We start from the raw sequence: 27973 nt of genomic DNA on the forward strand, positions 1-27973 counted from the left end.
ACGCAGCGAAAAGAGCGTGGGACCAACAGGAGAGAAACTACGGAGGAAAAAGCACCTGCTGAAAAGTGTCAAAAATACAGGTTCTCGTTTTTTGGCTGTAACTTCTGATGCGTTGATCGCAGCGTCCTGGGACTGCGCCCAATCGATTTCTCTCGCAAAATTACGTCGGATTAGTGTCAAAAAGAATTTATTCCAGCACTTTTTAAAAACGCGAAAATTTTCGCCGAAAATACAAAGGGGTTAACCTTCCTTTTTTTTTGACCGAAAAATTTTTCGTCTCAGAATTGATTTGTATGACCCTTTCCCGACCAATTGGACCCCCAGGAACTCAGAAAACGCAGCGAAAAGAGCGTGGGACCAACAGGAGAGAAACTACGGAGGAAAAAGCACCTGCTGAAAAGTGTCAAAAATACAGGTTCTCGTTTTGTGGCTGTAACTTCTGATGCGTTGATCGCAGCGTCCTGGAACTGCGCCCAATCGATTTCTCTCGCAAAATTACGTCGGATTAGTATCAGAAAGAATTCATTCCAGCATTTTTCAAAATCGCGAAAATTTTCGCCGAAAATACAAAGGGGTTAACCTTCCTTTTTTTTTGACCGAAAAATTTTCCGTCTCAGAATTGATTTGTATGACCCTTTCCCGACCAATTGGACCCCCAGGAACTCAGAAAACGCAGCGAAAAGAGCGTGGGACCAACATGAGAGAAACTACGGAGGAAAAAGCACCTGCCGAAAAGTGTCAAAAATACAGGTTCTCGTTTTTTGGCTGTAACTTCTGATGCGTTGATCGCAGCGTCCTAGGACTGCGCCCAATCGATTTCTCTCGCAAAATTACGTCGGATTAGTGTCCGAAAGAATTTATTCCATCACTTTTAAAAATCGCGAAAATTTTCGCCGAAAATACAAAGGGGTTAACCTTCCTTTTTTTTTGACCGAAAAATTTTCCGTCTCAGAATTGATTTGTATGACCCTTTCCCGACCAATTGGACCCCCAGGAACTCAGAAAACGCAGCGAAAAGAGCGTGGGACCAACAGGAGAGAAACTACGGAGGAAAAAGCACCTGCTGAAAAATGCCGAAAGTACAGGTCCTCTTTTTTTTCTCCTTCTCGTCTCAGCATCAATTCACAATAATTCAACCCTTTATACACTAATCGGACCCCTGAAAGTACAAAAAGGGTATTTGGTGCGTGGTAAAAATAACAGCGAAGGAAATGCGGTAAAAATACAGTGGAATTTATTTATCCTTCATTTTATTTTATTTAACATAAAGTATTAATATTATATTATATAATACAATATTATATACGTAGTATCCTGCAGAGGTGCTTTCCATTGGGACGCGAGCCGAGACTTAAATACCACTGACTTACTACAATAATAATACCTCACGCAACATTGTTCATATTCTACTTAACGTAGTGTTGATTGCGCTTGTGTTTTCTATGTATGACACAGACAATTATTGTATACAATTCGTTCATTTTTCTACAGTATTTTTTGACGTTTAGTTCAGTACTATTTGAACACTTCTTGAGGTAGTATACACTGACACTTGAACACTTGTACTATATTTAGGTCATATTGAATAAACTAGATGTGAAATTTTCTACTTTTGAGTTTTGTGATTTTCCTTGCCTAACTCTTCGAAAATCAAACGTAGATTCTGTGTTTTCCAGCCGGAGGTTTTGGTCCATGGCTCGCAGCGACTGCAGTTTCGGCGCAAAAGATTCATTTCGCACGATTACGTCGATACGGCGCATCAATCGATTTATTCCAGCACTTTTGAAAATCGCGAAAATTTTCGCCAAAAATACAAAGGGGTTGGCCTTACTTTTTTTTCATTTTTCGACCAAAGAATTTTTGGTCTCAGATTCGATTTGTATGGCCCTTTCCTGACTAATTTGACCTCCAGGAACACAGAAAACGCAACGAAAAGAGCGTAGGATCAGCAGGAGAGAACCTAGGGAGGAAACTGCACCTGCTGAAAAATGCCAAAAATACAGGTTCTCGTTTTTTGGCTCTAACTTTTGATGCGTTGATCGCAGCGTGTTGGGACTGCGAGCAATCGATTTCTCTTGCAAAATCACTCATGAACAGCGTATTAAGAAATTTATAGACACTATCTCGGAAATCGGCTAATTTCGACTGAAAACATGCCCCGCTCTTACTTCGATTCTCAGAGCTCGGAAACTTTTCGTCACTGAATCAACTTGGGCTTTGCTCTCACAATACTTGAACGTCTGGGAGCGCAGAAGGACTCGTCAGGAACGTCATAGGATCAATGGCCCCAATAATATCTTAAATTCCTATGTTTTGTGCCCTAAAGTTTGGAACCGTTCATCATAGCGATCTAAGCCTACACGCAAGCATTTAGAGTCCCAGAGCGACGTCGACACGGCTTATCGAACAATAAGTTTTATTTGTTCCGTAACGGTTTCAAGTCTCTGAAAATTAAACGTATTTCAAAGAATCGATTCTAGCTATTTCTAATCTGCTCAAATATCTCCAAGCCAGTGTAGCGGAAATCAATTTTTAATACACCTTTTCTCCCAGCCAGATTCTTGCCAATTACTTCTCAACAGCCATCTTACACTCCAATATGCCCTGTCAACGTATTGAATAGTTTCATCCATTAATTCCTATCCAGCCGAACTGATTCACAGAATCCAATAAGAAACTATCATTTGTGACATATAAGTTACAACGTTCTGAAGACTGATTCAGCATCACTTATGTATTCAAAAATATGCAATACTCCTAACCCTACTTAAATGGCCAGAGCAAACGAATAATTGGGGATGATGGTAAGAACGGCGATGGATAAAAAAAAGTTTCATGAAAACGTGAGGTGGACTGAGACACTGTGGTGCCAACAGTACGTACGGTATACACATAATTGACCAATATCAGATAATAAAGAGCTTCCGTCACAAATCGGAGTTATTTCCCTGTATAGAATGAGAATTACCTGCGGAACGATATAAGCGTGAGATGAAAAGGTCCGATCATCTCCTTGTGGAAAGAGAGTGGATTGTCGATACTCGAGAAAAGTGGTGTGGAAACTTGCACGACGCGGAAAGCTTCGATGTCCGCACGTTATCGCTGATATCGATACTTTCAATAACTTCTGTGAGCAGTGAAACAAAAAAAAGCTTACGTTTCAACCAGATCCCGAAACCATTTCACGCGCAATTAGCCCATAGCCATTGTTTACGCGTTCACATCCTCCTGTTTCACGATCATTCGCCACAAACCATCAAACCATTGTACGACTACATCACGATGTCATTAATGACGTCACTCAATTGGACTTCTCCTCAATTCCTATTCGCCAGGTGAATAATGATTGTATAAATTTTCTTCACGAATATTAGTTTTCTTGCATACGTCGAAAGAAACGGCGACGTGTGGCTAAGTTTTCAGGCACCGTTGAAAATGGCGAAGAAGTCGATGCGCGGGGTGACTTAAGTTCGACTGTGCTTGAAAGTTTTCAAGTTGAGTGTAATGGAGCCTATGTACTAGCTCCCTCGATTGGGGGTGCGCGCTCTGCACGAGTGTTACTTAGCAACAAAAGGCACTCCAATCGTTGCGCCTTTTAAAGTTTTATTCCTCGTTTTAGCCTCGTCTCGCACACCGATAAGCACCCGTTAACGCATATCGGCGACGACTTATGCATATACACCTGCGCTTAATGGAAAAAATGAGGTAAATGCGTGATTGAAAAACCTTTTTATTATCGGGTCAATACGGAGTATTGATTCTCATTGTGTATTCTATTCTTGAAATTAATTTATCATACGCGGATTCGTAATACTTCGGTTAAAGAATCGTTGTCAGCACAAATGATGTACCGAAAGCTGTACAAATTTCACCTGTAAGAACAGAATGACTACGAGAATCAGTTTTATCATAATATCACTTTGAGAGTTCAAAGTGGGCCAAATTCACTTGCAATCTTTATCGCTGTTTTTGAAAACTTGATGACGCCGTATAGGAGAGCTGAAAGTGTAAGAAGCACGTGAAAGAAGATTCAATAACACCGCGCCAAGGGAGTAATCGCTTGTTGAAATCGTACACCACTTTAGAAACCAGTCAGTTTTAAAACGCTTGAAATTACTTGATATCAGTTGAAATGACATCTAATCACGTGAAATCATGTGAAATCAAGTAAAATCACTTAACATCGCATGAAATCGCATGAAATCACGTGAAATTGCATGAAATCGCACGTATATCTACTTGTTAAAATCGCAAACCAGTTTGAAAAGCAGTCAGTCATTTTTAAATCACTCGAAATGATGTGAAATCGGTTAAAATTACTTAAAATCTCATGAAATCGTTTGAAATCACTTGAAATGCCTTGACATTGCTTGAAATCGTTCGAAATCATTAATTTTATTCATGTATCAATTAGTTTAATTTCAATCACTTGTCAGCCGATCTATGATCGAATACCGCCTCGCGCCGCACGATACTTGTTGGAATAAGGACGGGTACCTATTTAGAACTTGGAGGTCTGCAAGAGCGACACAGCAGCGTAGCTTTTGCTGCTGATGACACATTGGTAATGATACATCCCCGCAGCTATTCATCGGCGAGTAACATTGTTAACTTGCTAATAAAGGGGGCGAAGAGTGGTGAGATGGAGAGAGAGAGAGAGAGCGGAAAGAGAAGGGTGGTTAAGCACCGGGGTGGCGAAGAGGTGAAAGGAAGCTAAAGCGAGATGCAAAATGGAGGACGACGGGTGATCGAGGCTCGGCCACAGCCGCCAAGCCTCCGCGACACCGCGCCGCATCTCGGGATGATAATGACTTGACATCTGCACTCGGACCCCCGCTGAGAGGAAACGCAATTAATATTCGTAATTACGCCATTCCCTACCTTGCTCGAAGATCCACATTTAATGAGGAGAAAAAACTTACTTTTATTATACAGCAACGGCTCTTTCATGACCGTAATAGTTATACAGTTAGTATGTATTAGGGTGTTTCCAATTTTTTTTTATTTTCACAATTTTACAAGCGGTTAAAGAAAATCCTTGCTTTCTGATCTAAAAGGAAGCCTCAAAAATACTGAGCAATGTATAGCACCAATTTTAGGGTGCGATGAAAACGATTTTTGAAGAAAGAGAGAAATCGATATTAACACCCCTTTAACACCTATCGTCTCTTTTATACTATACAAAGAAATCCGGTAATTGGACAGAAAAGATTATCTAAAACGCATTGCAGAGAAACGCTGATATCGAAGGATCGTCAAAAAAATTTTACTCTCATTTTTATAACATTATTTCTTTTATATTTCATGAAGAAATGCATTATGGCATTTTTTGCGACCCATCTGTATCAACATTCCTCTGTAATGCGCTTTCGATAATTTTTTTGGGACATAGTACAGTTTTCAATGCGGTATGAAAAAAATATTACGCGTTAAAGGAGCGCTAATATCAATTTTTATTTTCAGTGTATGGTCTTTCTGAAGCTTCTTTGTAGGCTAGAATCAAGCAATTTTTGCATGCGCCTATAGAAAAATCGAAATTTTGTTGGATGTGAAACACCCTGCTACTAAACGCCTAGAGGTTTTTCAATCATTCTTTAATATTTCACTGTCCATTGTCAGTGGATAAATTTATTCGTTCGTACCAATAGTTCCTATGCAACCATGCCACCTTTTAGACTACGGTCACCCCCTGCAGCTAAAATCTGTCAGGAACAGCATGCAAAGTTCAACGGACACTGGTTTCGTGTTTCATGTATAATTACATAATTACCGTCTAAACATGGAATACAGCAAAAATATTTATACCGATAACAATCACAGATATATCGCGCAAGTTATTTTCACTGCAGTCGGATTAATTCTGTAACAGAAAGTTCTTTTCACTAGCGAACGCTACTTCCAATGCCCTTTCTTACTTCGAAACTCTGCAATATCTATTTAACAAAGGATGAAACAGTAAATGAATAAATCACGACCAATGAAACTCGACAAAAGTCACTACAGATTTGACTTATCAAAAATTCTCAGCCATTTGCCGAGGTCACATTGCACGTAAAAGTCTCTAAAATTGTCTTGATAGAAACTACGGGTTGAATTCTAAATTTGACTACTGTAAGTGAAAAAAAAACCAGAAAAAAAAAATTTATACTGATATTTCTCGCGTTGGACGTTTATTTTAAATTATCAGTCGGGTATATTATTGAAAATAAATTTTCTGTTAACTTTACATCCTTCCCTAGATCGATTTATAAATATACCTATACCTATAAGGATAGTAACACCGTTAAACCCGGTTTTGGAAATGAGAAAATAGAAGAGAGCCTGCAACGATGCACTCGAATTGCACAAAGCGCGTTGCTGCGAGCGTTAACGTGTATAGACATTTCGCTACATGTCGTACTTATAGATGGAGAGGGTCGAGTCAAAAGGAAGGGACGCGTAGCGGCGTATCCGCGCGGGGAAGTTCTCAAAGCCGGTATGATGATCGGTGAGATATTATCGGTAAATGGTGGCAATTATGATAATGGGGGGTAATTCCCTGCGAAATTCGTCCTGTGCGGAATCACCACTTCACGGGCGAAGAAGGGAAGAACGGGGACATGGGAATTGGGATTGGGGGTGGGAATGGGGGTGGGGGGGTGGGTACCCGTACGTACGAACCGAGCACCGAGTAGACTCCTAATAAAGGAAACAGTTAGATTCAAACGAGCTCTTCGATAATTATTCTCGTGCCCGTTCTTCCACCCCTCAAATACCCCTGACATCTCACCCCGCTGCAACAGGGTACCTACAACCTCTGACAATGCGACAAATTGTTCACACTTCCCTCTTTCGGGGCCACAACGATTAGCTCAAGCCAATCACCGCGCAACTTTGGGTTATAAATCTCTCACGGAATGGATTAATATACCTTCTTGATTGTCTTGCACTTAATCCTGACGAGAATAAAGAGATTTATTTCGGGTGGTTCGAGTACTTACTCGTTATGTGGCTGAGGGGGTTCTTAAGTCGGCGACCAATTTTTTTTTGTTTACAATTTTATCACAGTTTTGTCGAAACCAATAATAGGATTATAAATCAACTATTGTTCACCTTGAACTAACCTTTGGTGAACGGTGAAAATCCTGGTGCATTCATTCCATTTCATTCTTGGATGATGGATTATTATTGTTCGGAAGACCATTGTTTACAATGCTACCACGGCAGTTTTAGATTATAATTATTCAGGATTGCAATGATTTTGATTTTAATCAACACATATACCACTTTGAATTCACTAATTGATAGAAAAAAAAAAAACTTCTATCACTGAGAATTTTCTGAAGAAACTTTTCCGAACAATATAATTAGTCACCGTGACAGTGAAATCGGACGAGTCTACCAAATTTTCGTTGTAACGAGATATTCGAAAGAATATTGATTCTCAATGATACAACCTTCAGCCTAACGAAAAAACAAATATTGGTAAATGATCGACAGTTTAGGTATTAGATTCGCTAATAAATTCTGTATGCAATAACAAACCATTTGTTCATCGGCTTGCAGTTTGTTGCTTTGCGTATCTATATATATATATATATATATAAATAGGTAGGAAAGTATACATATATATCAATAGGTAGGAGTATATAAAAAAATTGGTAGGAAATTATATTATATAAATTATATTAGTTTGGAATAATATAATTTCCTACCAATTTTACAGCGTATTAACGCATACCCAATTAGAGTGAAAACAAGAAGAACTTTTATGTCTGAAATTATAGGCGTACATCGACGAATGAGAGGTGTTACAGCGGAAAATTCGTCAAGTTGAAAAGAAAAAAAAAAGTTTTTCACGGACGCCGGTGTCTGTTAGAGGATTTTTTTTCCGCACCCGAGTTCGGCTGTAATGAAGCTACGTTATTAAAAAATTCATTTCAGGCACACCGTGGCGTGGTACGGGTCCTTCAAAAATACAACCCCGTAACCCTTGACCGTGGAGTAAATATATAACTCCGTGCACGTATGAGTTTCGATAAATAAGGGACCAAGAAACGGTTTCGACAGTAAAAATCTTTACTTACAATTTTTTTTACCAATAATGACACTGTTTTACAAAATCATGTTCCCCCGTCACGCGTCTGCAATTATTCATTCGTAGCGACTGTATAGCGGCAGCAGCTGCACTTGCAACAGCCATGCATGCGGTATAAGTATTAGCTCAACTAATTTGATGGTTTAATCAATTTCCACCACGACCCGTCGAGAGTTTAATAGTGACGTCATCATTTCCAACGGGCACAATAGGGTTAATCTCGCTAGGACGGGTTAATATTCGGTGAGTTAACAGAGTTTCAAATCCAGACAGGGCCGTACGTCCCACACTCGGAACTATAAGCCCCCCTCCCCCCCTCTCCGTTCTCCCGCATACCCGGTGAAAACGCGAATGTAACGCATGTTCCTTCGCAACTCCGGCTACTTGCTGGATTTCTACGTGGGACACAATTGAGGATTTGGAAAAAAAAGTATAACATGTCAACTGAAATAATGAAAAATGTATTAAATCCCATGACTATTACGGCGGTACTGTTATTACCAATGATCGAAAGATTACGCAAACAAAGACGTGATTACGACGAGGAAGAAGCCAGGAAGAGGGGCTGAAAAATCAGGACTCGAATAACGGAGGAAAAGTTGGAATTTGGGATTTTTGGTGTTTCGTTTAGTTCGTCCCTGAATGCAGATTTCGAGCTCGCGTATTAGGTAGGTACGCAGTTAGGCAATAACCGCTGTCAATAAAGGAGGAACCCCGCGGAACGGTAAAGCGGCGGCGGGACCGAGAAGAGCGACGAGCGAAGAGGGATGAAGGCGAGAGGCGAGGAGGGAGGATGAGGAGCAGAGGCTGGCTGCCGCTTGGAGTGGTCCGCGCACTCGAAAATGCTACTCGCTAAATTAGGTGGGTTATATATGGGTTTCGTTTCATTTGCGAGCAAACTTTAATAAACGCTAAAATTGCGTAAAAGAGCAAGGTTTTCAAACGGTGAATTGAGGGCGCTGATTTCACTGATCCGGACTATATTGAGTTTCTGTAGCTATGCGGCTACGTAGACTGCATACACACGGACGTTACGTACTCTATGCCTCACCCACGCCTCAACTTTTAGTGTTACTGTAATAATGTAGAATTGTTTCTTGACCTCGATTAAGATATGGAAGTCCGTGAGGCGAACAATTTTTTAAGCTCACGTTTCGACCCACCTCAGAAAGATTGTTTTATTTGTTTCACATCCGTTACAACTAACTGTAATAATATACTACGTAATAGATATTTTTTATGGGACATAGTGCAGGGCAACCGCGTAATGTTTCGTTTAATGCACAAGGATGATGTTCTTTGTAAGTAGTCGATGAGCGTACTCCAAAGACAATAAAGAGCAAAATGGCGGACGTTGACACGCTTCAGATTTCTCTTACCTTATAAAATCGTTTTTAGCACTCGCTAGATACCTAGCGCTACTTCACTTCGCACATAAAAATGGCAAGAATAGGTCGATTATGGTTCCAACTTTGACCACGGCATAAATCGCCAATATTTATCTCGCGAAATTTTTGCTAGAAAGTGTACGGATGCAGACTGTTTAAATTAATTATTCATTCAAACATTCAAGCGTACATTACTGTTATACTCACAATAAGAAGTCCATAAACGGCTCAAAGGTAAATTTACAATAACCGCGATTGTGGTGAATTTGAACATTGTCCAGGGTTTTTTAATAACGCAACTATTTTATGGTCGTGCAATAAAACAATTGAAGACTCCTGTGGACGGTTGAATACAGTCCTAATAGCTCGATAATCACCCAAAAGACTAATAATCCGCTGCAGCGATTTTAAGTCCTGCTAACTTATACCATCGGTATGAGCGGATTCCACTAATTGTTTGCCAGAAGTGTTTAAGCTTATCGTGAAACAAATGAACGCGACCTCGTTAAAACCATTTCGAAGATTATCTCTCAACATTTATTATTCAGATTTCAACACATCCTTGGAATAAATGTCCAGAAGTTTTGTCTTTCACCTAATGCGTGACTGGATTACTGATAACTCAGAATTACTAAGTACTTTCTTTAAATGTATCTAGTTTGTACCTACATATAAATTGCAAATTTTTGAATGTTGGTGAAGGAACAGCGTTTAGGCAAAGAATGTTTCGTGGGTTCGTCTGAAACAGATTTGCAGGCAATAACCATTCTCCGACATATCGTGATTTGACTCACCCAGAATAAGGCAGATAATATGTGTAGAGAAATTCATGAAATTCAGGGTCTATATCTTCGTATAGATAGAACGTATGTATACAGGCGGAATAAAATGCCTCATTCAAACGGAAACATCAAAGAGCTCAGTTTTCACATAGGAATGGAAATTATTAAATTCATGGAATTAAATCAGAGTTGAAAAATATTCTCAATTGTGACTATTGGAAACGTGCCCGACAAAGGAATCGCACGTGCCGCTGCTGCCTCTATACATTCTACCAAAGTGGCGACTGCTGTCTGCTCCCAACATTCCCAAGTCGTCTGCAGCATCGATTTAATATAATGTAAAAAAAAATCAAACTCCTCCGACTGAGTGCCTAGACATTTTTATTCCCCTCTTAGATTTGATATAAAAAACTCTTCTTCTTTTTTCTCATCGTTTTTGAAAGGATTTTAAAGAAAATTTCCACCACAGTGGACAGCCGCGATTACTCATACTTCAAACTGAAACTGAACAAAATTTGAGATTCGAGCAACATTTCCTTTCATATAGTAAGAGCAGGAACGAGTGAAAATTATTACCGACTTAAATTTGGCGTAAGAATATAATTCTGCAATCGTATGATTCCAGGATACACCAATAACGTTATGAAAATACGATTAATCCGAAGTATAGTAGAACTTGGATTAAAATAACATTCCATTATACAACTGACGGACCACTAAAATGCTTTTTTTTATAAGTATACTCGGGTTCCAAACTTGACTATCTCACTTTAATAGTGAATGGGTCCCACAGTCTGAATCAAAAGATAGGAAACGAAAAAAATCACCTTTTGAAAAATGTCCTGCCAAATCATTGGCACCAACGATAGTCAAGATCTATTAATCGACATCCTACTATGTAACAGAAATGAATTTCAGCAGCTTTGAATAGCAGAAGGTAAAATATTAACAATTTAAGAATGTTTTTCATAATTAGAACGTTCAAAATAATTATACTCTAGTGTTTTTTAATCCAATCTTAATGAGTTTGCGAACATTTTGACCGCTGATTAGATTCCCACAGATACTTTGAAAAGCATCCCAGACGTCTTACAGTATAGTATAGTTATAACGCGCAAATATAATTGTAACCAACTCTGTTGCACAATGTTTACACGAATCTATTTTTATCCACTCTGGGAATTAACTATTTGTAAAGAAAATGAGCCAAAAAACGATTAAACCGAACCAAAATCACCAAAGTATAATAATTGTAAACGTCCTAACTTAAACACTTTATCTGCAATTGTCGATATCTCAGCTTTGCTCATTCAAATATGCGCAATTCATTGGTGCAAATATTAATGCTAAATAATTTTAAGAGTTTCTTTTTTTCCAATTTTTCATTCAGACTCTAGTGTCCATTCATCTCTAAAGTTTGCCATTTCATTGAAAGAGGCGGCCCCAGAGTCTGGAAAATCGAATCGAGCGCTAGGCGTAGAAAATTATGTATAGGTCAGACATACCTCGGAGCGTCAGAAGCGCTCATACGGAATAAAAGGGAAGTTGATTGGACGAACAGGACGCGTTAAGTCCGCTACTACTTGCCGCGATGGTCAGACCACTGAGTGGCAGATAATAAGTAGTAAGTATCGGTTGTTGATAGACGGACCTTAGTTTTCAAGCACGCGCCGAAACGTTGCATTAGGCGAATGGCCACGTGGCGCAAGCTGCAGCGAATCGCGAGTTAATCAGCGATCATGTAGTGGAATTTCCTCGTAGATCGTGGAACTCGTCTGATCACACGCCCCGTTGAACGTAAGAGGATAATCGGACGCGGGTGTTTCTCAGTATCCGATATAATTGTAATATATGCATACGTTGTCGGTCGTAATCGGATTTTTTTAAAGCTTGTCTTTTTCGGCGCTGCTTCCCAACAATAAACTGAATTACCATCGAAGCAAAAAGGTGGGTAGTCGAAGATTCAGATATTTTCCGTCATCGATAAGTGAAGATTCTTGCAGGGTAAAAATTTTAGTGCAAAATTTCGAAATTTCTTATCGAATTTCTTCGTTAACCTTCTGCAAAGAGATACGATTCACGAAATTGGATCGACTTTGTTAGAGGAAGTATTTGGAGAATGTTTTAATGGAGTTGCAGAGAATAACTCCCGCCAAAAATATAAGAGGAATGATGGAACGGATAAACGCTGCTTAGTATACTTTTCAAATATTGCAATTCTTTCTATTCGTGTCACAACTCCTGTATCCAGTCTAACGTAGCTAAGGAGTGCTTCTGATTTGTTGAAATACAATTAAAGTTTATTTCGCGGTTTTGGATTTTGATCGCGGTATCTTAGTTTCGGGAAAAACGTACGGGAATGGCAAGCGATCGAGATTGATCCAAAATCATTATAACTGTCATGATTTTCGAAAATTAATAAACAAAATGTCACGAAGTAAACGATCGTTGCGTCCATCGAATCGACTGCAAGTCGCCTGAAGATTTAATAACGGTAGAATCAAAGGAGAGAAGATATCGAATGAAGTATCAAAAACATTGAAATATATGTTTCAGGGAATAATCATCAGGAGAAAATCATGACTGACAATGGGAATAATAAGGGAAATCGCGTTGTTTTAGTAACGGGATTTGGCCCGTTCGCAGGGCATCCGAAAAATGCGAGCTGGGAAGCGGTTAAGGAACTCAAAAATTCGGATCTGGAGGATGTCTGCAACGTGACCATGGTCGCAATGGAAGTTCCGGTAGCTTATGAGAGTGTCTCACATCTGATACCGAAACTATGGTTGGAGCACAAACCCATGGTAATCACATGATCAAACACCGTGTAATCTAATCTCTGCGGAGTTATTTGCATGGAAAATTTCTGAACTTTGACCAAATTTTATTCAATAAAGTAGATAAACCGAATCTTCTTTTTTCATTCCTTTCAAGAGACAAAAGTTACCGAGCGGAAACTTGTTTGATTTTTGGTTTTTAATCCTTTTCTTCGTTTCACTGATTAATCTATCTTATCTATTTTTCCCTATTTTTTTTCTGCAGCTTGTGGTGCACATTGGGGTTTCCGGCATGGCGAATTGTCTGGAGTTGGAATGCCGAGCGCACGGAAGTGGCTACAATAAATTGGACGTGTTTCAAAGCCTTCCGATTGCGGAAAACGAATTACTAGAGGATCCCGGGGAAGTTATAGAGACCGGTATAAACGTAAAGAGAATTTGCGACGAGCTGAATTGCCGCGATGATTCGATATCTTCCAACGACGAGGGCTGCAGAGCCGTTTTGTCAAAAGACGCAGGCTTGTATCTCTGCGAATACATATTTCGCAAGTCTCTTGAGATACGATCTGACAATACGATTTTCGTTCATGTACCCGACCTAAATGTCTACCCCGCAACTAAAAGCGCCAAGGGATTGTACCACGTGATACGACTGGCTCTCGAAGAGCTTGACGCTGCTAAAAATTGATCTAATCTTAGTAAAAAAAAAAAACGATCGAGACAAAGGGAAAAGTTTGTTTCGCATTGAATTTAAAATAATCGGCGAAAGGAGATAGTAGAAATAATCGAGTAAACCCAACGTGCATCACGTTGATAAAAAGATTTTAAGTATTATCCTCTTGCATGTAATAAAATATTTTTTATAAAAATGTTTAATGATTATAATTAAATTAAAATTCACCAAGTTACTCGTGCATTCTTTGTATGGAACAAAAGAAATGATAAATTGGATATAGGTTTCTTTGAACGTATGATCTAGTCGGGATGAAATTTTGTTCGAACAGGAGTTATATTGTTCTTCAGTTCTCGAGAATACGGCTTTTTCAGCATCTCGGCAACGTGTCCCATCTGTATCGTGCAGTCCGGATTCAAGTTGGCGGGAAGAAGTGTGCACTCTCTTTCGAATATAGACGCCAGGCCATCCAAAAGTTCGACAAATCCCATCGACAACGCAGCTCTTCTTAATCTGTTCAATTCCTAGATGAAGAAAGAACATAACTAGTAGATATATTCTAATCCCAATCCATAGTCGAATACCCACCTTGTAAAAATTCTGTGTCTTCTCAGGCAACTTTCTGGCATGCCTCAAGATCTTTTGAATATCCGACTGTAGTCCGACCTGGCGTATCCAAGAGGGCGCGTTCTGGGAGTAGCTCCTTTTCTCAGTCGGTTTTACAGGAAATCCGCTTTCTCCGTCTTTCAAGATGCTCGCATCGACTGGTCCCAAATTATTCAAATTTCCTAGCCAAGGTATAACGTCCGAACCCGGCTCTAGCACAGTCAGCATTAAGTTAGACTTCTTCTTGGTGTCTGCCCAGGAGTAGATGAAACCATACCAGTCGCTATTCAGCAAACACAGAGCTGCCATGTTTTCGACCTTCGACCACAACGGAAAGAAGAGAGAACGAGATGCAGTGTTCGCTCTGTGTCCAGAGTGTTTCCGGAATATGTAAGATCATTCGATTCGTTTACCTTTAGCGCGCCATGCAGCAGGACACAGAACGAAGGCGTTTTTCCCTCATCCCCGTTGTCGTCTGTGTCAGAGTCTTCCTCGAGGTTTATTCCCTGCATACTCGTTGTTCTTTCGGTAGGAAGCGGCAGGACCAAATGCCTCGATATCGCGTTTGGGCTTCCGACATCGACCACGGATATGAAGCCGCAAATTTCAAGAGTTTTTGATATCGTTTGACCAGTCAGTATCTCAAAATCAGTCTTTTTCGTGTAGGGCTGCAAAATTGTTAAGAAGCTTAAAATTTTTTTTCATATAACAACTTATAAAGATTTCTGCCAAATATTATGCGGCTCTTTTTAAAACTCTTTAAGGTGAAAGGTATATAGATACCAGAGGTGGTGGAGATAGGAGAATGCGAGAACCCAATTGTCCACATTTCAAGTACCCTTGAAAAGAGACGTAATTAACCTCAGCCAACTTTTGAAAACAGTTTGTCACTGAGTTCCTCGTCAATGGTCCCTCAGGAACTAAGACTATGCTGTTGCCTCCCGCCAACTCGACTAGTCGCTGATACAGCGGCATTCCAATAGCCAGTCCCGGATCTAGAGCACAAATTAAATCGAAAATAACTAGAGGAAAAATTACATAAATGTAAAAGCGGCCGCATAAAAGTCAGAAGAGTTAATACATCGTTTTACAAAGGAATTTTTTGAACTATATATACCTTGTTGTGACGAAATGCAAACAACGGTCAATTTCCCAGGGTAAGGAAACGGTAGAGGAAACAGATTCGAGTCCCGTTTAACGGTCAGCGAGTTCAGAGAGTCTCCCAGTGACATTGGGCCAACTCCAGGGTTGCCGTCAGTGACAAGAACTACCTGACAAGCCGTTGTGTTGCCCCATTCTGCCATAACTACGGTATTAACGCCATGCAACGCAGTCTCGACACAGGTCTTGTCGCACTCTTCGATATTCTGCAGCTTTGCTCTGATGCTATCATAGTCTCTGGTGAACGGACAGATGACCTCGTACAGCGAGGAGAATACAACCTTGTGGAATAAGCGGTGTTATTCTCTTTACTTTTCCATCTCAATAGTGTCAATGAACAGAGATACTCACCAGTGCAACAAACTCCAATTTAGAGTTAACTTGTAGATAATCGATGAGAGCGTTTATTCCAGCAATGGCGAGGTGATGCCGGGTGAGTTGTTCGCTCTGCGTTCCGTCTGGTGTGACCGAACCAACGACAGGGCGTCGCATAGACAGGGAAACATCGAGGGCTATTACAGTTGGCATCTTTGGCTTCCTGTCTAGCTCATAGTTTTAGTAGATCGACTTAATGGCCCTGTCGAATTCTGTTTACCAAGTAGGGGAATAGACAGTTAGACAGTTAGGTTAGGTTTCAAGTAACTCAACGATCGCGTGGTTTTCACGCTCACCAAATTGACGAGTGTGTTTTTTTAAGTCGCAACGTTTTCTCTTGATAAAGATTCACCTCACTGATATTTGTCTGCGATGGGTGAGCAGTTTTCAACCGAAACTACGCGTTTCGTTACTTGCCAATGAGACAACGGTTAGAAGGTTGACGTTTGTTTTCGATTTTATAGGTTATAGGCGATGATTACATCCGGAGAAGATGATGAGAGAGGATGAAACCCAGACCAAACTTCACACATTGAACAAATGATTGTTTTGCTGACTGGAAGTTGCACCTGATTTTACAATGAATACTTCTCAACTTTCCTTCCAAACGATCACAGAATGCAGTCGAATAGTTGTCACAATTATTGGCAGTCTCATGATTGAATCATTTAATTTTCTATATTTTTGGATCAATCGATTCCTGAAACCGTTTGGCGATTTGTTTTAGTTTTTTGAGATAATTTCTTTCCCCACCAACTTAAATTCATACCTATATACATATTTCAGATATACATCGTATATTTCATTTCCAGAATTCGAAATGCAGTCTTGTTTATACAGGAAATTATTCTGCTATTTTGTAAATAGAAATAATAGAATTACAGCCAGTTTGTATCATGCGAAGGAACGATCGATTGACGAATACAAAGAAGATGGTCAAAGAGTAGAAAACTTGCACAACACATTTTTGAATTATCTTCAAGTAAACATTATGACGAAATCAAATTTGAAAAAGTATATGATGAGTTTGAACATAAAAACACCAGAACGAGAAAGTTTCATAGCCAGTGAATTGAGAAAGAATCAACTTACACCGCTTGATGACATCAAACAAAGCCCAAATAATACCTCAGTTACACAAACTGCGTCAAAATTGCTTCCCATACTAATCATCATAGACATACTGGATAAGGAACCTAATAATGCGCAATTCCTGTTCCTGCTTAAGAGAGTGGATGAAACTTGTAGTCGCATGTTGTGCGATTTGTCTTTTGATGAAACTCTAATTCTTTTAAATGAACTCGCCCGAACAGCACCAACTAAAGTGATGTTGCTGGGCTTTTACTTGGAATCGATTAAAACACTGCGCTTACGCCTGTCCGAAAACAAACAAAGCTCCCTTCAAATCATGAACTTGTTGTTTCTCATGAGCCTAAGAAAGACGGAGGCATTGTTGGACGTTAGATACACGCTGAAGTATCTCTCAGACTTTGAAAAACTCTCTATAATCGAACAATGTATCGTATCAATAGCTGCCTTTAAATGCGGAGTCAAACTTGACCGACAAATAATTCACATCATAGAAGGAACGGTGCAAAGAAATGTTGAGAAATTGCTAAAGAATCAAAAGCTGTTTGTACCCCTATTAAAGGCTATGCGGCATGCCGGTCCATCGCGCGAATTTTCGTTAGATCATTTGAGTAAAAGAATCCTCGAGCATAAGGAAAAATACAAAATGTCACTCGCAGTACCAATTTTGGCGCTATACGCAGAAATCCTGCAGGCTGACTCCAAGGTGATAAACCGACTAGTCGGAGACGCTTTCTTGCAAATGCGTAAAAGCGGATCAATATTAGTAGATAATATCGCAGCCGAAGATGCGATCAGAGTAAAAGATATTGATAGGTTACTGTGGGCCGTCAGCACCCTGAACCATAAATTAACCCACAGTCAACTCTTATATGTGGAGAAATTTTTGTCAGATAATTTAGACGCGTTTTCCAGGTATCCCAAAGCATTCTGTGGCTCACTTTTGGCCCTCTGGATACTGGGATCCAAATGTCGTCAGGTGTGTATACTGAGTTAGTCTGAAAGCCAGAATCATAAATGAAAATCTAAATGCTTTCAGAACATAGGGAGAATATAATAATTGCGCAATAACTTTCAGGCGTGTTTCATGGATGACTACATATTCAAATTCGATGCAACCATTTTGTTACAGATCATAGAATACTGCTTTCGCGTTAAAATTTTCCACCGACTACTCCAGAACTCTTTAGAAGATTCTGGGAGACTGGTCATGCTATTGGCATGCATAAAAATTGAGGCACCCACAGTGGTAATTCCATCCAACCTCATCTGGGACACAAACAAGGAACCATTGTTAAATGAATACAGCGAGCTTGAATGCATCAGTAGCATATTGAAGTGTTTGGAAAGTCAATTGGAATTGAGCGAGATTAATGTTGACTGCCCAGTTAATGAGATACGAATATATGGGATCAGCGCAAAGCACGAAACACTAGGGTAGGGATAACAAGTTGTTATAGATCTACGGTTCCGTTAAGAACAGATGACTTTTTGTTTCTAGATGGCTTCACGTCGATTTGTTGAACAATTACACGTGTTTGTGTAAACCTCGGAAACCACATGGATTAATGACCTTGAAACTTAGGCTAATCAAGACACTGGGATACACTTCTATACTAGTAAGTAAACATTATGTCTTTTCACGAGTAGTTATCAAATTTCTGCTGTACATGTATCCCGTATATTTATTTTGCCAGGTTGACAATATTGGACCGTTGAAGGTGGAAAAAGTGGTCACAACTATCGGGGAAGCTATTGATGAACTTATGAGAAAATAACACAAACGAATTGTGATCATATATTGCTAATAATAAATAATAATGTCAATACAGTGTATAATGAAATGGCTTAATTAAAAATTAACAATCAAATCTTCCTTAAACATTATCCCACATGGCGATGATGAATTTAAGCATGAGTTCTTGAAATTCATGGAATCTATTCGTGATTCAAATGTACAACGAACCATCGGCAGGACCCAAATAACGCATGGAAATAAGTACTACGTCAATTAATGTCCAAACTCCAAGACCCCCAAAGCTGAACAGCTTTCCTGTTCCTTCCTGCCAGTGACCCAAATAAAACCTGCGAATATTTACCCCAACATTATTAATAATAGAAAGACAACTAATCAGAAATGCGAGCAAGTGAGAAATCCATCTTACCTATCAGCTCCAAATCCTCCCAAAGTAATACTCAGTATAAGCGCGGTTGACCATCTATATCCGCCTATCCAATTGCAAGGCAAGTTTTTCATGAATCTTCTGTGACCCAAACAGACAATGTCGCTATTGACTGTGCAATTTGTACTTAAACATGAAATAATTAATCAGATGTACTGTAGTGGTATCAATACTATCATAATTGCAGATTTTCATATTCCCAGTTCAACCTTTTACTCAATCCGAATTAATTAAGAATAACAGTAACTAAGAGGTGCTTTAATACGTACCGATAAAACTGTTGAGGAGAGGCAACTGAGCTGCAAGTAGCTTTTTGATGACATTTATGCTCCCAGTGCTCAGTCTGATAACAGTAGCGGCAAATGTAGTCTTTTTTAAAAGTTTGTTCACCCTGATGGATAAGAAATTGAATAAAGTGACGAGTAATTCTATAGTAAGTTATCGTGATGCTGTAAAAAAGTGAAGAAAATAAGTGACAAAAAAAAACCATAATATCATAAGTTGTTGTCATCTCTCCTACTGACTTGATTTTTAATTTTAATCACAAATCAACATACCACACATTTGACCTCATTGCGAACTGTACACGTCGATGTAATAGTCTTGCCATAGATGCACCCCGGATCTGTGGTACAGTTGAGGCATTCCACGCTTAATTCTGAGCATTGTTTATTAGCCGGGCAATCTTCTTGGAGGGTAGAATTTGTGTTCCTCTTTTCTCTTTCATGCTTCACGAAGTCTGCCATTCCACCTGAAATGTTTGTAATCGGAACTCTGACAATAAGTCCAGTGCAATAATCGTAGCAAGTACATTGTCAAAGCAATGCCGCTTATTCGGTTACGAGTTAGACTGGGTTAAGTTAAACAAATGTGAGTAAACAATGCACCCACCCATTTGTGCCTCTTTGACAGTACTCAGTAGCAGTGCAAATATTATGTAAAATACATTTTTCTTATTTATCCTAACGATATTCATGCCTGCTCGACAAAATTTCACCACTTATCGGCCTTCGGAAAACACGAAAAATTCCAACCAAATTGTTTATTGTGATTTACTGGGAGTTGACACTTGACACCCAGTTTGTTTCACAAACGTCATGTACCGAAGCATTGAATTTGTCAGGTCACGTGCTTAACATGGTTTGGTACCGATTATTTTCAAGATCTCTACTAGATGGCGCCACTGACTATTCATTCTCATGAGTTAAAAATCACAGTAATGAAGCCTCAGATATAAAATACCTCCGAGTACAGGACACCTGCAAAAAATATTCCAATTATAAAAAAAAAAAAATACTTTTTCCTATCCATTATCATACAGACTTCAGCTTTATTCAGATAATAATTTAGGCGCATTTTTTCTAACTTTACAATAATATGCCTCAGGCATGAACGATTAGTTCCGCATCACCTGCGTACAGAGTACAATACAGTTGAAAATCATTGAAAATTCAACCACCAGGTGGTCATGTAAGCAGTGAGTATAATCAGCTGATTCGAATGAGGCTTGATGTTATTTGAACGAGCTATACGTTGTTTCGATGTTGAGTTTTGTGACAGTAGAGTAGGGTATGTGTTATGATTGAAAAAGAGAGAAAGAAAGAAAGAAGAAAGAAAGAATAAAAAGGAGGAACAGCAATTTAACCAGTTTGCAGTGGTTATATAAAAGGGAATTCCTCTCGTCGGATCGGCTATTTAACAACCCCGCGATAATTTCGTGGCGGTGTTAAAATAACGTCAAGGTCCCGGGATGCGTTGCGGATCGAAAAAGAAGATGAAAAAAAAGGGATAGAATAGAAGGCGGTAAGAAACAACGAAACACGGTTAACTCGAAGCCACACATCGCACGGTGTGTGTGTCACGAACCGCGACCACGGTGTGTGTATCAGTCTCTCTTATGTATATATATAACAACGTACATGCGTACAGTACACGATGCCATGCATCTAATCGTAAGTACCGTGGATGCGGTGCTGTTGGTAATATAAAAAAGTATAATCAGTAACAGCAGCAGTAGTTCGATCTGTATTGATAACTGTGATCGGATTTTCGGTACATACAAAAGCAATTGGACACAGAAATCAGGTGATAATCGGGACGATATTAATCTTGCGGATGAAACGGACAGGCGAAACGGGAAAAGAAAGAAAGGTCGGAAGACCTCTCGCAGTGTTTCCTTCTTCAACCCCAGTTTAACCTTAGCCAAGATTTTATAACACATCACTTTGCTACGGCATTTATTTATCCCCTTGTTATTTCGTCCGTATGAGGAATTGGAGATTTGTAGACTGTTTTAAGCCCATCAAGATCGCTTTTTTGAACTCCTAGTTTTGTCTTCTCTCCTTTTGGTAATCTGAAAATAAAAATACAATACTCGTCTGTCACTATTGCGACGGCCAACGACGAGATTCGCGATATATTTACTCAGAATTGGGAGAGTTTCAAAATCACCTAGAGGATTAGAAGACATCGGTCATCAAATCACAACTACGATGACAATGATCAAAATTGTAACATTGACACCAGCGTGACAAGCTTTAGGAGCCTGAATCACACGTTGACAAAATGAACTCGAAGGAAGACAGCAACGGGCAAAGTCGCCCTAACGGCGACACAAGAATCGAGGGTCAACAGGAGGCGAACGAGAACAGATCTTCGCAGTGTGAGGGGGGCTCACATCAGGCAGCGAAGATCCCGAACAGACTGACCAATGATCAGTTTAAGATGAATAATAACATAGGTGAGGAAAATGAGGACTTGCATCTCTCCCCACAATCATCCTGCACCTTTGCCAACGGTCCCCAGAACCCACAGACCAATAATTCAAGCAGCAATATGGGTCCCGATCATTTAAACACAAATTCGACCTGCACTGCTTATTTAGATACCTCTCAAAGTAACGCACATACTAATATGACCAGTCCGTACATCCTCGTCTATCCTAAGTCGACCCCTAGCTACTCGAACTCGGTCTTTCCGTCAGCCCAAACCAACGTCGCCAATGTGTCGACAAGCATGGCTGAAAACGGATCCAAGGAAGACACCGACATCAGAAACAATGTCGATTATGGATCTGGGATTGAGAAATGTCCACCTAAAGTTGCCTGCAGTGCAGAATCTAGTGCCGACGGCAATCCCATTTGGAACTCTACCTCTTTCGTGCCTAATCGAGGCATGAACAACTTTGGAAGCAGCATCGGTTCGACCAGCCAAGGAACGTGCTGCTTTTTAAGGCCCAATATCAACGGCAGCAGAGAAGCCGCCGGACCCAGCGGATTGCAGAGAGTAAGCTCTCCTGCTGATAGTTCTGTGCTCTGTGTCAATGCATTTATTCACTTGTTTATATTGCTCTTTTAATAGATGTCTCCAAGGGAAGGCGACAGACGAGATTCCAGTTCTGGAAATGAGGGGGACATGTCGGATGGCGAGGATTGCTGCTTTTATACTTACAAAGGAATGGATGATCCTACGCAATTGGATTTCAGACAGCAGTTGGGGCCTATAGAAGGACAGAGAGAGGAGAGAGAGGCTGAACCCCAATATCACAGTGGGAGTTCAAGTCCAGAAATGGACTTTTTGGAAATGGATTTCGATCCTGGTCCTTCTTGTGAGCAGGTACTGCAGGGCTATTCGTCTTTCTGATATGGTTTATACGTCTTTTCATCCTAGCAATAACAATTTTTTTACATACATAGCAAATTCTTAATTCTAATCTGATTTTCTCCCACAGGATACTGGAGACAGCGATATGGCATCGATTAATGAGGATATTCAGAATATCGCGTTAGATAGCGTTGAGCCTGATCCTGTGCCACTGAATGATCTTAGCAGTGGAAGAGTCGCCTCCAGGCTTGACAATGTACCATCAAATCAACAACCTACTCAGAATTCTGAAATATTGAACCAGAGAGCTACTCAGTCCTGTTCTAATCAAGAATGTTCCTTCAATCAAATTCCAAACCAGCCTAGTTCATCACACTGGATGCCGAGTACCAGCAGTAGAATAGGTACAATGTTTTCCATGCTAAAAATGGCTCTTCATTGTTATCCAAGTTGTACCAGAAAACCAGTAATCGAGTATTTGATTGAGGTTTTTGACAAAAACTTGTACATAGTTAAACGAAAAGTTCTGATCGACAGAATGTTTACCATGAGAAATCACGTGAGACTAAATTTCAAAAAAAGTAAATTATGACAAAGTGTATTCTCCCAATTTTGCAGATAAGTGGGAGGCAACAGGACTGCATCGCGCAACGCTATGTCCATTGCAGGAGTCTTATGGACATCACAATACAAACGGTGATTTGATATCGCCTGGAGATAGCAGAGATACGGATGCTGAGTTATGGTCTCAAGACACAACAGGGATCGGAGGTTCAATACCTGAGAGTTCTAATTTGGATTCTAGAAAAGTAAATCTCAGTTCTACCCTTTACCACCGCATGATGGCTAAGAAACTAATGCTCAACAAACAAACTGCTTTTAATCAAAGTGGCGACTCAAATCTCGTAAGTATTCCATTGCGCTAACTCAATACAATCGCGAGGAAACTTTTAGAGAATGATACAAAGTGAGTAAAGAATGTTTACCGATATGAGATTTTCGTTTTCACTAAATTGCCCCTCATCCACAGGAAAGTGAACTTGGCTCGGAGAGATCTCAAGATCTATTGCCTGTAGAGAAAATTATGCTTTGGAGCGAACAGGAAGCTACAGTGAAGCAAGTTACTCAAATTGCAACATCGGCTTGCGGAGCAACCGCAGCTATCAACGCACTCGTAAGTGTACAGAATAAACATCAACAAAAAGAACTCTGACATGAAACTTACAAGTTACAAAACCGAAACCTTCTTTTTCCTATAGCTCGCTTTGGATGTAGCATTTTCTCTCGAAGTATTGGTTCGTGGCGTAGCCACCAGGCTCAGAGAGCCAGGCACACCTTTACCAATGTATTTAATGAGCCGTTCAATGGCTGGAGCAACTCACAAAGATCTAGCCCGAGGAATGTCTTTGGCTACCAGTGGGGCAGTGGTAACGAAATTCTTTGCGTTATACCCAGAAAGGAAGATCTCGTTTTCGCACTGGTTGCACTACTGGATATCTAAGGGTGAGAAGTTGGCCGACAAAATCACACTAGAATTTTCAGTAAAACCACTGCCTGTCCTCGATATCCATCAATAAACTCGGATATGCACGAGAATTGGGTACATTTGTGCTATAAATGTTTCAGGAGCAGTGCCAATTGCCACTCTGAATCTCCAACACTGTGGGGAAGGAGCAAATATCCCTGATGCGTGGCATCATCAAATGATTTTCGGCGTCGGACCCGCTGGAATATATTTGTCCAATCCCTTGCAGTGTTTATCTGAACAGGTTGGTCCCAGTACTCTTACCTTCTGTAAAAACATACATTAGTATTCTGCCAAAGCATACCCGCCTCATTGCAAATTTTCAATTCTACTTTCTTCACATTTCAATATTTTTCCGTGAAAACAAATTTCATTAAAGAATTCAATATTACCAAATATTAACTACAGGCAGTCTGGCATCAACTGGTCAGTCCGAGTATTTTGTTAATAAGAAGACAAGACGTCTTGGCACACTGGAGTACAAACACAGATCTAAGGCCACTTAGCCAATTAGGACAGCGTTGGCGAAAATTGAACGTCCTGGGTAAGATTCTTGAAGCAACAAACTAAAATTAATTGAACTTTCGGAAGTAGTTTTGATAAACCGTTGAAATTGTCTGGTTTTTCAAGAAATGTCTTTTTTTCGACAGGACAAATAGTGAACCTGGTAAGAGAAACGATGGGCCAAAGGAGGCAGAGTTCTGGAATAACAACAAGCATAACGCACATCCGTATCCCAGCTTCATACAGAGCTGGAATAACTCTGGTTATGCGATCAGACGCCGCCGGAGCAGCAGAGTTGCTGCAAACAGAACAGTTACCTGTTCTCTAGTCTAAATAATCAAAATTATGAAAACAGAAGAGCAATGAGCGAACTACGACAAGATATATCAACTTTACTCAAACTTTTGTCACATTTTGACAAACTCCTGTTCGGAAAGAAAGGCAGGTTTATCCGCGAAAATGCTTCAAACTGCCTACTTGCAGCACGCAGCATACCTCGAGTGGGATTTGTAATAAAATATAGCTATAATTCTAACAATTGATCACAAGAATAAAGAATTATTCTGTATTCAGTTACTGTGCAAAAACTTCAGTTTAAGTATGGCTAACGTTGCTCTGCTCGTTGAATGGTGATTGAAGAGGGCTTAATAATTGCGTATTAGGTATATACATATGAGTACATATCTTGAGATATTTCACGACAATTAAAAATATAATAATGATTTGAATTTTATTATACCTTCTTGTTTCTTATTCGAATATATATTTATTTATTTTTTTTTTTCGAAAATTTTGCACTATATTTTTGAAAAACAGATAGAGCATACCAATTTATGTAACGACTAGAATCGCAATTGTCTCAAAAGTTCGTAAAAAATATTCACTGTGTTGCGTACCCACCTAGACTGCTTTGTACAGAAGAGCCACCCCCTAACTTTCATGCAATTCAGGCTTCTCAGGCATGCCTATGCACGATACATATTGTACAGCCAGAGTATAAAATTCACTCGGGTGCATTGGTCTGATTTATTATATCATTGGACTGTTGTGCCTTGCATTACTACAGGAATAAAAATGCTCTAAGAATTAATCAATCTAAGTTAGTCTCGCACATTGTATTTATTTGAATAGAATAATAATAATAATAATCTACGAAAATCAAGTGAAAATAATGATAATTTGAAGATGTATTTCTTTTTTTTTTCTTTTATGTTTTCATTATCTTCCAAGTTGTACTTGTTCCCTTTCAATTATATTTCTATTTTCATGTATCCTGTACAGACCAACAATAGCTATACATAAAAAATAATTAGACTATTTTTTAGTCTGGGTAAAAATAAAAACCAACTGGGAACCAAAGTGTCTTTCTTCATTTAGTTATATAAATTTTCAATATACCGAATTATACTTCACAATTCTGAGAGACGAACACCATGCAATTTTTCATATGAAAACTATCAACTGCTATAGTCATCGTGCCCAACAGAATTAGAATGATAAGTCTATTTTGAACGAGAAGTTTTAGTATCCTTGTTGATCAATTCCCACGGTCCACGTATCCGAAACAGTACGGAACGTATGCACCGTACAGTCATTTACGCAACTCGCTTCTCTTCATCACAATGTCATTTAGGACATACTGAAACAGTTGAAAATGATGTTCAATCTCATATTTTCTTGAATCTCAAAAAATTCTGCCCTTGGTAATAAAAAAAAAAAAACAAATAACTAAATTTAGACAAGAAGAATCCAATATAATTATCAGTAATTGTAAACCTTTCTATCAATGAGGCACGCATTGTGGATGCAATTGCAGCTGGTGTAGATTCGTTCAGCTTAAAAACGCTCTCTATCACCGAGAGTTCGGTCGAGGTTGTGTCTGTGCCACAAAAGGATGCCCAATCATTGACAACCATTCCTGCAGCAATAACTTCGCTTCCTCTGTTTATCGTACCTGCCTGAAATACAGATGAAAAGCTGTTGGTGCAATGTATACAGTGTAACTTTTTCAAATATTGCCTTTTACGTGTTTCATTTTAAACTAAAACACCACAAAAGTACTCTTTCCACAAGACTTACAACTAACGGTACTTGTAGCAGCGATGAGAGCTCGTCTTGGTCCTGGATCGAAGTTTGTGGATGTACAAGGCCACCTTGATTGGAGAGAACGCAGTAAGATCCAACAAGTACATTACTTGCAACTGTCTGCCTGAATACTTCGACATTCAAGGTGTCAGCTAAGATCTCTTCAGTTTCCTATGTAATAAAATCAATAAGACAAGGTCCATTTGACAATATCTTTTGGATATAGGGTGAAAAATATTACTCTGTCCAAATCTGGGTGAACCAGAGCCACATAATCATTGCATGCTATAACGTTGCCCAGGGCAGAAAGCCTCTCCTCAACTCGCTGGAGCTTCACATTGTCGGGTAACGAGTTACGTATGTGTTGCAATTCCGTGTCTGTCGTACTGCTTGGCACCAGCATTCCATTCTTGTTACCTGGTCAATGGGGAAAAACAAGTAACAATTTTGACAGATTTACCTTTTATGGCCCTGTCAAAGTGTCCGACTACAAGAAGCCAACTTGTACTATCAACCTGGACGTATTATCACAGTTGTACAGTTGTAAGTAGTATGCAAAGCGTTTCGACTAGTCCATTCGAATTGCACATATGAACGTAACAACTTACCGACGCACAATCGTCCGATGATTCGACACCCCGCGATCGACGTGTGGACGACCGGTATTGTTTCGGCCAATTCAGCTTCGAATACGCTGTTGACACGAGGATGTATTAAGGTTGTTAGTCGTTTCAAGAATAAGGAAGAATTAAAACGAGCGGAAAAAGGAGATTGAAGGAAGCAACATACCTATAGAAATTCTCGGAACCGCCGATAGCGACGAGACAGTATGAATTTGTCAATTTTGAAAATACACCGACCTCATTGTTGTTTTCAAATTGCACGCGTACCGCCATTTTTGACACTTTACAATCACATAAGACAATAAAGAGCGAGCCTCAATTAAATATCCACTTCTCGTTTATTAGATGATATTCTTCTTAATGTACGATTGTCGATTGCACGGAAGCTAACCAAACTTCAATGCACGAGCCACGAGGTACTCAACACGAACGGGCGAATAACAGACTCGAGATACACGAAAAGAGAAGTTTGGAGGGATTCTGGTCAGTGAAAAATGGACGTCGCAAGGGGATGCAGATGTT

General features: G+C 39.6%; 6 protein-coding genes across 10 annotated transcripts; 3 read left to right on the top strand and 3 right to left on the bottom strand.

Annotated features, from left to right (window-relative positions):
• The first annotated feature begins 11804 nt into the window (after positions 1 to 11804).
• LOC124219976 (pyroglutamyl-peptidase 1) lies at positions 11805 to 13783 on the top strand. 2 transcript variants are annotated; one of them, XM_046628270.2, is made up of 3 exons: positions 11805 to 11871; positions 12804 to 13051; positions 13290 to 13783. In XM_046628270.2, the coding sequence occupies exons 2-3, from the start codon at positions 12827 to 12829 to the stop codon at positions 13710 to 13712; spliced, it is 648 nt and encodes a 215-aa protein (XP_046484226.1). In that variant the 5' UTR covers positions 11805 to 11871; positions 12804 to 12826; the 3' UTR covers positions 13713 to 13783. The 2 variants fall into 2 exon arrangements, with proteins under 2 accessions (XP_046484226.1, XP_046484225.1); XM_046628269.2 differs by lacking the exon at positions 11805 to 11871 and adding an exon at positions 11878 to 12194.
• Positions 13784 to 13839: 56 nt separating this feature from the next.
• IntS14 (integrator complex subunit 14) lies at positions 13840 to 15992 on the bottom strand. Its single transcript, XM_046628258.2, has 6 exons — positions 15816 to 15992; positions 15421 to 15745; positions 15087 to 15298; positions 14717 to 14971; positions 14286 to 14621; positions 13840 to 14221 (listed from the first exon to the last, which is right to left on the bottom strand). Exons 1-6 carry the CDS (start codon positions 15990 to 15992, stop codon positions 14000 to 14002), a joined length of 1527 nt encoding a protein of 508 aa, XP_046484214.1. The 3' UTR covers positions 13840 to 13999.
• Positions 15993 to 16659: 667 nt separating this feature from the next.
• Positions 16660 to 18799, top strand: LOC124219968 (uncharacterized). The gene is made up of 4 exons (XM_046628257.1): positions 16660 to 17907; positions 18061 to 18365; positions 18430 to 18547; positions 18626 to 18799. The coding sequence occupies exons 1-4, from the start codon at positions 16660 to 16662 to the stop codon at positions 18704 to 18706; spliced, it is 1752 nt and encodes a 583-aa protein (XP_046484213.1). The 3' UTR covers positions 18707 to 18799.
• Positions 18714 to 20353, bottom strand: amx (TM2 domain-containing protein 3 almondex). 2 transcript variants are annotated; one of them, XM_046628268.1, is made up of 5 exons: positions 20003 to 20353; positions 19669 to 19862; positions 19381 to 19502; positions 19094 to 19192; positions 18714 to 19013 (listed from the first exon to the last, which is right to left on the bottom strand). In XM_046628268.1, the coding sequence occupies exons 1-5, from the start codon at positions 20085 to 20087 to the stop codon at positions 18878 to 18880; spliced, it is 636 nt and encodes a 211-aa protein (XP_046484224.1). In that variant the 5' UTR covers positions 20088 to 20353; the 3' UTR covers positions 18714 to 18877. The 2 variants fall into 2 exon arrangements, with proteins under 2 accessions (XP_046484224.1, XP_046484223.1); XM_046628267.2 differs by having other exon boundaries at positions 19094 to 19237.
• A 264-nt stretch (positions 20354 to 20617) lies between these two features.
• Positions 20618 to 26102, top strand: LOC124219966 (uncharacterized). 3 transcript variants are annotated; one of them, XM_046628256.2, is made up of 10 exons: positions 20621 to 21851; positions 22095 to 22396; positions 22472 to 22726; positions 22842 to 23118; positions 23333 to 23619; positions 23745 to 23888; positions 23974 to 24217; positions 24341 to 24483; positions 24648 to 24783; positions 24890 to 26102. In XM_046628256.2, the coding sequence occupies exons 1-10, from the start codon at positions 21677 to 21679 to the stop codon at positions 25069 to 25071; spliced, it is 2145 nt and encodes a 714-aa protein (XP_046484212.1). In that variant the 5' UTR covers positions 20621 to 21676; the 3' UTR covers positions 25072 to 26102. The 3 variants fall into 3 exon arrangements, with proteins under 3 accessions (XP_046484210.1, XP_046484211.1, XP_046484212.1); XM_046628254.2 differs by having other exon boundaries at positions 20618 to 22396; XM_046628255.2 differs by having other exon boundaries at positions 20618 to 22396; positions 23333 to 23523.
• On the bottom strand, positions 25561 to 27968 carry eIF6 (eukaryotic translation initiation factor 6). Its single transcript, XM_046628266.2, has 6 exons — positions 27618 to 27968; positions 27437 to 27522; positions 27070 to 27245; positions 26823 to 26999; positions 26520 to 26701; positions 25561 to 26382 (listed from the first exon to the last, which is right to left on the bottom strand). The coding sequence occupies exons 1-6, from the start codon at positions 27722 to 27724 to the stop codon at positions 26373 to 26375; spliced, it is 738 nt and encodes a 245-aa protein (XP_046484222.1). The 5' UTR covers positions 27725 to 27968; the 3' UTR covers positions 25561 to 26372.
• Positions 27969 to 27973: the final 5 nt, after the last annotated feature.

Source organism: Neodiprion pinetum, chromosome 5 (assembly GCF_021155775.2).
Source record: "Neodiprion pinetum isolate iyNeoPine1 chromosome 5, iyNeoPine1.2, whole genome shotgun sequence".
In the NCBI taxonomy this organism is placed as follows: Eukaryota; Metazoa; Arthropoda; class Insecta; order Hymenoptera; family Diprionidae; genus Neodiprion; species Neodiprion pinetum.

Excerpts from the sequence above, each read along its gene's own strand:
- LOC124219976 (XM_046628270.2), top strand. The coding sequence starts at position 12,827 with ATGACTGACAATGGGAATAATAAGGGAAATCGCGTTGTTTTAGTAACG. Across the intron at positions 13,052-13,289 it reads GGTTGGAGCACAAACCCATG|CTTGTGGTGCACATTGGGGT; the intron begins GTAATCACATGA and ends TTTTTTCTGCAG.
- eIF6 (XM_046628266.2), bottom strand. The coding sequence starts at position 27,724 with ATGGCGGTACGCGTGCAATTTGAAAACAACAATGAGGTCGGTGTATTT. Across the intron at positions 27,246-27,436 it reads CATCGGACGATTGTGCGTCG|GTAACAAGAATGGAATGCTG; the intron begins GTAAGTTGTTAC and ends CCCATTGACCAG. Across the intron at positions 27,000-27,069 it reads TTCACCCAGATTTGGACAGA|GAAACTGAAGAGATCTTAGC; the intron begins GTAATATTTTTC and ends TTTATTACATAG.
- LOC124219966 (XM_046628254.2), top strand. The coding sequence starts at position 21,677 with ATGAACTCGAAGGAAGACAGCAACGGGCAAAGTCGCCCTAACGGCGAC. Across the intron at positions 23,119-23,332 it reads GAGTACCAGCAGTAGAATAG|ATAAGTGGGAGGCAACAGGA; the intron begins GTACAATGTTTT and ends CCAATTTTGCAG. Across the intron at positions 23,620-23,744 it reads AAAGTGGCGACTCAAATCTC|GAAAGTGAACTTGGCTCGGA; the intron begins GTAAGTATTCCA and ends CCTCATCCACAG.
- LOC124219968 (XM_046628257.1), top strand. The coding sequence starts at position 16,660 with ATGCAGTCTTGTTTATACAGGAAATTATTCTGCTATTTTGTAAATAGA. Across the intron at positions 17,908-18,060 it reads TGGGATCCAAATGTCGTCAG|ATCATAGAATACTGCTTTCG; the intron begins GTGTGTATACTG and ends ATTTTGTTACAG. Across the intron at positions 18,548-18,625 it reads TGGGATACACTTCTATACTA|GTTGACAATATTGGACCGTT; the intron begins GTAAGTAAACAT and ends TTATTTTGCCAG.
- amx (XM_046628267.2), bottom strand. The coding sequence starts at position 20,087 with ATGAATATCGTTAGGATAAATAAGAAAAATGTATTTTACATAATATTT. Across the intron at positions 19,503-19,668 it reads GCAATGAGGTCAAATGTGTG|GGTGAACAAACTTTTAAAAA; the intron begins GTATGTTGATTT and ends CTTATCCATCAG. Across the intron at positions 19,238-19,380 it reads TCTCCTCAACAGTTTTATCG|TACAAATTGCACAGTCAATA; the intron begins GTACGTATTAAA and ends TTCATGTTTAAG.
- IntS14 (XM_046628258.2), bottom strand. The coding sequence starts at position 15,992 with ATGCCAACTGTAATAGCCCTCGATGTTTCCCTGTCTATGCGACGCCCT. Across the intron at positions 15,299-15,420 it reads TTGCATTTCGTCACAACAAG|ATCCGGGACTGGCTATTGGA; the intron begins GTATATATAGTT and ends TTTGTGCTCTAG. Across the intron at positions 14,622-14,716 it reads TGCTGCATGGCGCGCTAAAG|GTCGAAAACATGGCAGCTCT; the intron begins GTAAACGAATCG and ends TTGTGGTCGAAG.